Source organism: Ananas comosus, linkage group 9 (assembly GCF_001540865.1).
Source record: "Ananas comosus cultivar F153 linkage group 9, ASM154086v1, whole genome shotgun sequence".
Classification (NCBI taxonomy): domain Eukaryota; kingdom Viridiplantae; phylum Streptophyta; class Magnoliopsida; order Poales; family Bromeliaceae; genus Ananas; species Ananas comosus.
In genome coordinates this window covers 8,162,771-8,172,306 of record NC_033629.1, presented here as the reverse complement: position 1 = coordinate 8,172,306, position 9,536 = coordinate 8,162,771, and the positions used below count along the sequence as shown (strand labels likewise).

The following is a 9,536-nucleotide window of genomic DNA, read 5'->3' as shown; positions in this document are numbered from 1 at the left end:
AGTAGAAAAGATCAACTTTCAAAAGGGAAGAACAACATGTATATAAAACATGAAATAACATACTAAATACGATGCCTCTACTTTAGCATGATGTTACAATTGTCTTGAACAAATATATCCAATGCATGAGTAAGTATGTTTAATCATGTCCAACAAGTATGCTATAATGCAATAAGCAATCTATCAAGTATTCTAACATGTCCAAATATATCAATCATATGTCCAATACTATGCAACAAGCATATCCAAGAATCTGACTACTATATACTTCTAGTAGTGACTGTCACTTGTATGATTACGTGTCAATTTTCATTTCCATTTAAGGACCTACACAAAGTAGTCTGAGTTGTGCCGCCTAAGTGCCCGTGGTAGCCCCAACATTCCCACTCTAGGATTGAGTCTATCCCACCCGGCCCCGTAGGCTTCTCAATACCGCACAAGCGAGCATATATCGCATAGGCTAACTCCGGAGTGCCGGCTTGTAGGGAGCTACCCTCACAAGCATGTGCGAATGAGCACAAATGGCAAGCAAGTAAGGTCATCATCTCAATGATCTGGTCATCATGTCTCTAACATGGTAATAATCATTAGCAACCCAAAGGTCTAGTTTAATGTTCCAAGGCAAAGTTTAACCATATATTAAGTTCAGTGCCATTTTATGACATTAGCTTACTAAGTCCAAGCATATTCCAAGCCCAATGCCACTTTATGACATTAGCTTACTAGTTCACACATCATTCAAGTTTAATGCCTCTTTATGGTATTATGTTTTCTCCTATGTCCATTATGAGATCTATATCCAAGAGCATATTATACTTGTTGTTTTTACTACATAAAACATGATCCCAAACCACATATAAGAATGCTATTTATATGCAAGATTCCAACATATATGACTCTCTACTACATAGAGGTCCAAATTTGCATTGTACGTAACATATGCATTTTAAGCATTCTAAAATTCATATATGCCTTATCTAGTATAAATATGTATGATTTTCCATTTTACAATATTTAAAATGACATAGGTGAGATTTTCTAATTTTGGTGAGGTCAAACCCACCGAGGCTTCTTGCAACCCTTTTGTTTGCGCAAAAGAGGTTGTCCACAAGTCTTCTAGCTCCCTAAAGAGAATTCTAAGTGAGTTAAACAAAATAAACGAACACCCAAAGTGTTCATCTTTAACCAACCCATCAATAAGGCAAAATTCACCTAAATGTGGAAAAAATCCTCTCAAATTTCAAATGGAGGTTAGAGCCCTTCAAATCTACCCCAATGAGATATTCTATACCTATCAATTAAGCCCCAAAAGCCTCAAATTAAAAATCTCCAAAATAAACCCTAATTTCTCATTCTAGGATTTCATCTAGCAAAAACCATCAGAACATAAATTTAAAGCAAGAAACATGTTACTACCTCAAAAGAAGCCCCAAACAATGCTCAAAATCATCTAGGGTTGAAGATCTCCCCTCTAACTAGCTTCAATCCAAGCTCCAAGCCTTCAACCATGATGGAAATACCACCAAGATGCAAAAAGGAGCAAAAAGAGATGTTTAATCCTAAAAAATTCCAACAAAATCAAAGAGAATCAAAGAGAAGGAGTGGAGGGTTCCCTTACCTTCTCTCATGTGTTTCCCAGCTCAGGGAAACCTCAAAGGGGCGTGGGGGTATTTGTAGTATTGCTACAATTCAAAAAACACCCCTCAAAAGCTGTCAGACTGCAGTCTGCACTGCGTACCGATACACAATAAAGAGTACCGGTACCAAACACTGTGCGCGCAAACCCAAGCCTCGGGTTGGCAGAAACGACGAATGATACCGGTACAAACCCAATGTTGTACTGGTACCACCTCTCATTCCGGTACAAGCTCAATGCTGTACCTGTACCACACTCTGCAGAAACCAACCTGAGAGCAGTCTAAGTCCTTCTCTTTGGAGACCTTAGTACTAAGTTTAAAACCTCGATTCTCGGGATGTGAGCCATAGGTAGGAACACTGTCTACAACCCTCTAGAAAATGTGGAAAAGCTCGGTACACAAATCAAACAATCGAACCTCGCAATTTGCAAAGATCTAGTGCGTTACAGAATACCTGGTATCAGAATATTCGCTGGCACGAGAAAAGGCTAATTGATCTTTAATGGCCTCATAGCGAGTGAGAAGCCAAGAATGGTCGGTGAGGCGATCTCCAAAAACTTCCTACTTGATGATGAGACGCCGGTCTCTGTCGTAAAAAACTTTAAAATATTTGACAAAATCATTCAGCTGACCTGAAGTCGAAGGTTCTGGACAGCCGAGAGCCAGACCGTAGGTATCAAAATGAGCAAACAAATATAAATATAAAGGAGTATGGCATAGGTAAGGAAAATAGATCCGTAAGCACATCTGCAGAAACCGTAGAGCACCGCAGCCGGAGCTGATTACTAAGCCATTCCCTGATGGCAGTGATTTAATGGATTTTGACATTTCCTGATACACAAAAGAAAGAAAATATACACTTAATGCTAATTTTTCGCCATTAGCTAAAGCAACAGTGATTGGAACAAAATCGCGATTAATTTTCTGTGAGCGGTACAGAAGAGATTATGATAAAGCCAATAAAAAAGAAAGGCAGCGTGTTCTTTTTTGATAACCGGAGCAGAGGACTGACCTGCGAACCAACGAATAAATTTGGTGTAAGCAAGATCCACTTTTGGGTCAAGATAGGCCTCAAAGTCATCGATTCCGTCAGGATTATAGGCCATCAAGAGAGTAACACCGTGAGGGCGGAGACCAACTATTGCCGACACATCAAGAAGAGTCAGTGTAAAGGGTTCCAATTGGAAAAGAAAACTATTGAAAATAGGATATCAGAAACATAAAGCCGCAGCAAGAATGAGATTGTCAGCTCAAGGAGAAACCCTAAAATGTTGGATAGCTTCATATATTCCAACTTCACGCCAGAGGTCAGCATAAGATGCTTCGACTCGGTCTAAGCAAGCTAAGTAAGCATCTGAAACACTAGGCCAAGTGCACAGGCTTTTTCCTGATGATTTGGAAGCGTACCAAGATTGTAGATGAATGACATCAGCCATTAAAGGAAGACCTTCAGTAGAGAAAGGGAGATCCTTAGGGGTAGGAAAATCCATAAACGAAGGACCAAGCACAAATCGAGAGGGGTCTGATTCAACATATTGTCGGAGGAGATTGTAATCAAGAGAAGGGGATGAAGGAAAAGAAGAAAGCGAAGCTATGGCGAGAGAGCTAAGAGGCTAAGAAGAAGATGAAAAATGGAGAGGTGTGAAAAAGAGAAAACCTCAGATGAAAAGGCAAAAGAAAGTGGAGAGGAAGACAAAGTGAAGGAGCCGTCGGATGGGATTCCGAAATATAGGCCTTAATTAACGGCGAAAAGACGACAATCATAAATGACCTAATTAATCCCTCAGAAGAGATAAAAAGAACGTGGGAGATCGTGGCCATTAAAAGTGAAAGGACGGCTGGGAGGAGTAGACATGTCACGCCCCGGGACCGGCGAAGGCCCTCCCGGTAGCGCGGCCAGACCCACCATATGTCTACACATATAAGGCGTCTACAACAAAAACGGAAGTAAAGCAAGAAGTAGAACAAATAGCACAGTGATAACTAATGATATCAGAGCGAGTAACAGTCCTATCATCTAAACCAGAGTAAAGCACATAACTAAACAATAAAGTAGCCATAAAGTAGTACAATACTATCTCCTCAAAAGGAAAACAAGATCCAAAAGAAGGTGTGTCTCTATACATAAACGGGTACAACCAACCACAACTCTCACAAAATAAAACGCGAAGAGGTAGACCACTATCAAATCGTCCTCGAAGGAAGCTAGCTCGAAGTACTCCCTTCCGCGGTCCCTAGCCTCTTCCGGCGTGGAAGGCTCTGAAAAGAAAACATAAAACAGAGGGCCGTGAGAACTATAATTTATAGTTCCAGGGGCAATTACTGACCTCAGCTCTTGACCACTAGGCCCAAAAGAAAAGGGTAAGTCAAAAAGCAATAGCAATACAGAGTAATTTGCATTTATGAAAGCATATGAAAATGCTAAAATATTACTTCAATTAAACATGATTTATGTAATGCACAATTATCTTGTCATGAAGAATATGCCTCTACTTAGCCATAAATAATGTCATGGTTTGCTTAAATTAAAATTATGAGATTATCCTTTATCCTCAGCAACATTGTTTATATAATGCAAGTAAGCAATGTCTCCTAGATAACAATATGTATGTATGTATACCCAAAGTCCAAATCTATACTAGAAGCAAGTCCGAGTAATCCAACTACTACTCTCTCATTTAGTAGTGATATAAACAAACTCACCCGTGTCGATTTTCATTTCCCATTAAGGACCTACCAAAGGTAGTCCAGCTTGTGCCGCCATAAGTGCCTGTAGTAAGCCAACATCCTACTCTTGGAATGTGTCTATCCCACTCGACCCGTAGGCTTCTCAATACCGCACGAGCGAACATAAGTCCCGTAGGCTAATCGGAGTGCGCTTGTAGGGAGCGACCTCACAAGCATGTGCGAATAGAGCAAAATGGCAAGCAAGAAGGCAAAGTCTCAAGTTACTCTTACTCTCATGCTCTCAACAGGCAAGGTCACTAGCATCCCAAGGATCTAGTCCAAAGTCTCAAAGTGCGTCCAACCACACACTGCTTAGTGCCTTTTATGAACTTAAGCATCACAACTAATCATGCCAATTCATGTTCCATATTCCAATTAAAACAATACTAGCTAGGTTCATTTAGCCCGGGCCTAATGCCTTTTTATAACATTGGCCCATCTCTCAAATAGTCTAAGTCCTCAACCTCTCTAGGTCTTCCAAAAATCCTAATGTACAATGGCAAATAAGCTAAATGCATGAAAGCAAGGTCCAATTTCATAATAGGGATCTTAGTTTCAGTCTCAACCAGAATGCCATAGTCACAATGCATGCTCTCTACTACATAGAAGGCCTTAAATTTTACTATATGCAACATAGCATTTTAAGCATTCTAAAATTTCACAATAATACATATAACAAGAATATGCATACTTTTCAATAATGATACTTAATTCATCACAAATAGAAGTTCTCATTGTGTGGCTAGGTCAACCCACCGAACCGGTCGCGTAGGGCGCTCGTTTCGCGCGAACGAAGTTGTCCACGAGTCTAAATACCCTAAAAGTATTGAGCGATGAGATACACGGGCATTTACGATCAACTACAAGATCAAATATTAACCAACAGACAAAAGGGCTAAACTCACCTCAAGAGAAGAAATCTATCCAAAGCTCCAAAGAGAGCTAGAATCCTTCCATCAGCCCAAGGAAGGTTCTAAACACTAATTTAGCCCAAAAGCCCTAGATCAAAATGCCCCAAATCAACCCTACAATTCCATTCTAGGTCCATCTACTAAAACCCTCTCAAATCAAAGTCTAGAGGAAGAAAAAGAGCAACAAACCTCCTTAGAAGCTCCAATCCAAGCTCCAAGGGTGAAGATCTTCTCTTTGACAAGCTCCAAGTTCAACCTCCAAGCACCAAGGAAGAAGAGAGGGTGAGGAAGATGCTCGAAGTCCACTAGTAGCTCTCAAACTTCTTCTTCTTCCTTCATTCTTCTCCTTCTCCTTCTTCTTCTTCTTCTCTATCAAGGGTGTAGAGAGAGTTGAGAGAAGAGAAATGAGGAGAGGAGAGAGTGGATGGGTCATATAGACCCTCTATTGTAACAAAATCCAGCTAGGTCCCCCAAAAATCCAAAATTACAACAGCCCGGTCTGGGCAGTTTTCGCCCAGAGGGGCCGGTCTCTCCCCAGCAGGGACCGGTCTCTCGCTGCGAATCCGGAAAACAACGTTCGGGAATCGATCTCTCCCTGCGCGGGACCGGTCTCTCACTGCGAAGATGAGCTCGGGGACCGGTCTCGCCCGCTAGGGACCGGTTGCCTCAGGGCTGCCGCAACACTGCTCACTGGGGGACTGGTCTCTCCTTCCAGGGACCGGTCCCCGAGAGTAAAAACTCTCAGGACTTGTCCAGAATTTCAGTTTTCGAACTTTTTAGGTCGGAAAACATTCTACAAACCTCCACAAAGTGTGGAAAAGCTCGAAATACATCCAAGCACTCGAACCTCGCAATTTGCAGAGGTTCAGTGTGTTACAAGACAGTACGAGGCAATTTGAAATGATGATCTTGGAATCTGAACCCTTAAAGGAGATTACGCCAGCCACCGAACTGATCGTTTGGAAGTTGCCGAGGGGGCAATTGTTTGCGCCAAGCAAATCACGCCATGTGGTAGACCAGGTGCACCACAAGAATGGTCCCTGAAACCAGCCATTAGACAACACGTGATGCGACAGGAATCGGGAAAAGCGCACCCGTAACTGAAAAGTGGTTACAACGATTCAGTTGCTCGGCTGAAAGTGGTGTACAGAAATAGGAACATGGCCAATGGTGGAAAATAACTGAATAAGCAACAGGCGGAGCTATAAATAAACAGAGGATGCCTGGTAACCGTTGTGAACGAAAAGACCAATTTTTATTTCCCTCACATTTTACTACTTTTTAGGAGTAGTTTACTTATAATCCTTTCCTTTTTCTGCATTTATTGTATTTTCTAGGAGTAGTCCGTAGCGAGGATTTTCATCTAGGGTCGCACGCCCTATTTGTAAACATTTTCTAGTTCTCTGAGCAATATATTTGAGCTTTTTGGCTCTTCAGCCAAATAGAAAAATACTATGTTATTCCCTGACTCGGTTGATCTAGTCGAACCGAACCTAGTGTACGAATTGAACTCGGCTGATTCGACCCCTCATCGGCCGAATTGCTTGATCCGGTAGTGGGCGCAAGTTTCGAGGGTCATCATTCGTCGCCACTCGTCCTCCTAGCGTGCTTCCTAAAGGAGGGTTCTGATCGAACCAGCGGTCAAACCAATCGGCTCGCAGCACATCCATTGAAACTTGTATATTTTCTTACCCTACTACTTTTTATATATATCGGGCAGGGTAAAGCGAGACTCTATGTGAGGGTCAACCGTTAGACAGCATCTCTTCCACAATTACTCTTTTTGAATTTATTTGAAAAAAGAATGTTGTAACAAAACTCTATAGTTGAGACTCATGTATTATGAAAACACAACACCTTTCTATATTGGAAAAGAAAATTGTAATAAAAAAAAACCTATAATTTTTGAAATATTAGAATATTTTGTCAATTTTTATATTTTTTATTTTAGAGTTTTAAATTCTAAATTGTTTTCCTTATAAATAATAAAAGTTGAAAAGTATTTTATATTTCGACATTGTGCACATACATGAGACATCCTGTTCGGACGTGCCACACGAGCGAGAAATCAAACTACCATAAAGGTAAATTTTAAATATTTATTTTAATAATTAATAAATGTTAATAACTAATTAAATGCGGATCGGGCTTTTTGATTTTGAGTACAAACTATAATTTTTTTTTTCGGATTTTTTTTCATTCCTTTTTGGTGTTGGGGGGCGGGGGGGGGATTTCGTTTCGTTTTTGGTTTTTCCAAAAGCCGCCCGAAGCCGACCCCTTAACATCTCCGGCCGTCGTGGTGCATTGAACGGGTCATTTGAACAATGGCCTATTATACAGTTTGGGGCGGGGGAATACGACGATACATTTTCACTGCACTCTGCGCCGAAGTGGGTGCAAACTGAGCTGCGAGTAACCGCACCGCGATCTCATCCTCCGCGACCTTCTCTCATGCTAGCTCTATCCATTCCCTTCTCTCTCCTCTTCCTCCGATAATACAGCCAGCGAAGCGGCAAACCCTAATCCTCCTCTCCATCTCTCCGTGACATCGCCGATCCTTCGCAGACCCTAATCCCCGATCCTTCGAAACCGTGAAAATGCCGTGCGACTCCTGAGGGCTCCCGATCCAATGGCGGCGGCGGAGGAGGAATCACGTCTTTGTTCTGGAAGGTTCTCGATCGGGTACGCGCTGGCCCCGAAGAAGCAGCAGAGCTTCATCCAGCCCTCGCTGGTGAGCCTCGCCCGCGCCCGTGGCATCGACCTCGTCCCGATCGACCCCTCCCTCCCCCTCTCCCACCAGGGGCCCTTCCACTGCGTCCTCCACAAACTCTACGGCGACGAGTGGCGCGCCCAGCTCGACGCCTTCGCCGCCCGAAACCCTAGCGTCCCCGTCGTCGACCGCCCCGCCGCCATCGACCGCCTCCACAACCGCATCTCCATGCTCCAGGTCGTCTCCGAGATCGACGTGGGCGGTGGCGGCGATCGGAGCGAGACCTTCGGGATCCCTAGCCAGGTCGTGGTCTACGACGCCGCCGCGCTCGCCAACTCCACCCTCGTCGGCGCCCTCCGCTTCCCCGTCATCGCGAAGCCCCTCGTCGCCGACGGCAGCGCCAAGTCGCACAAGATGGCCCTCGTCTTCCACCGCGAGGGCCTCCGCAAGCTCAAGCCCCCGCTCGTCCTCCAGGAGTTCGTCAACCACGGCGGCGTAATCTTCAAGGTCTACGTGGTCGGCGACCACGTCCAGTGTGTCAAGCGCCGGTCCCTGCCAGACGTTTCCGAGGAGGGGCTCGAGCGCAACGCTGAGGGGTCGGTCTCCTTCTCGCAGATATCCAACATGACCACCACAAAGGACTCCATGGAGGAGCCGCTGCTAGAGGAGGCCGAGATGCCGCCGCTCAGCTTCGTGGCCGAGATTGCACGCGGCCTCGGGCGAGCGTTGGGGCTCCATCTGTTCAATTTTGACGTGATAAGAGATGTTAGGGTAGGGAATCGATATCTCGTGATCGACATTAACTACTTCCCCGGGTATGCTAAGATGCCGGGCTATGAGGAGGTGTTGACGGACTTCTTTTGGAAAATCGTGCACGAGCAGAATAAAGATGGGGCCGATGATAAGGAGTCGTCTGTTGGTGATGCTGAGAAATAAAACAGAGGCCAGTGAGGAAGGCGCTGTGAGATCTCTTTGCTTGATCCATTTTAATTTTGATAGTAGAGCCTTAAATGATCACTTAGCCTTTGAGACTCTGTATATCCTTTCTTTGAATTGGTGATAGTGATATCATTTGATATCTTTGTTGAGCACTTTCTAATCAATAGCTAGAGATTGTATTCATGGGATCGGATATGCCAAAAGGTTTTTGTCTAATTCATCTCATCTTGAACAGTTGCTTGTGAGTCAATTGACAATTGCTTTATTGATTGCGAAATACTCTTTACTCTGACATTCGTAAGATTGATACAATGTAAGTTGAAAGAAAATGCCATTATCATTCAATTAGTGTTCATGTTATACTGTATATCATGACTGTGAAGTCCACTAATGCGGATTTTATCATTGAAATGTGCTTGTTTCTTGTTGGTTATTATTCTCTTTCATATTGTGAATTTGTTTGGGACACGTAGTAAGATATGTAAACTCTCTTGTTGGTTTGGGTAGTTATTTTACTGTTCAGTATTTGGACTTTTTCTGGTGCTGATCGCTGAAAATTGTTTAGAATAAGATCCATGATATTGATGCATGAAAATAAATAGCAAACTTTAT

At 43.3% G+C, this 9,536-nt stretch overlaps 1 protein-coding gene across 1 annotated transcript; it reads left to right on the top strand.

The window, feature by feature from the left end:
* Nucleotides 7,492–9,216, top strand: LOC109715880 (inositol-tetrakisphosphate 1-kinase 1-like). The gene has a single exon (XM_020241101.1). The coding sequence runs from the start codon at nt 7,905–7,907 to the stop codon at nt 8,919–8,921; it is 1,017 nt and encodes a 338-aa protein (XP_020096690.1). The 5' UTR covers nt 7,492–7,904; the 3' UTR covers nt 8,922–9,216.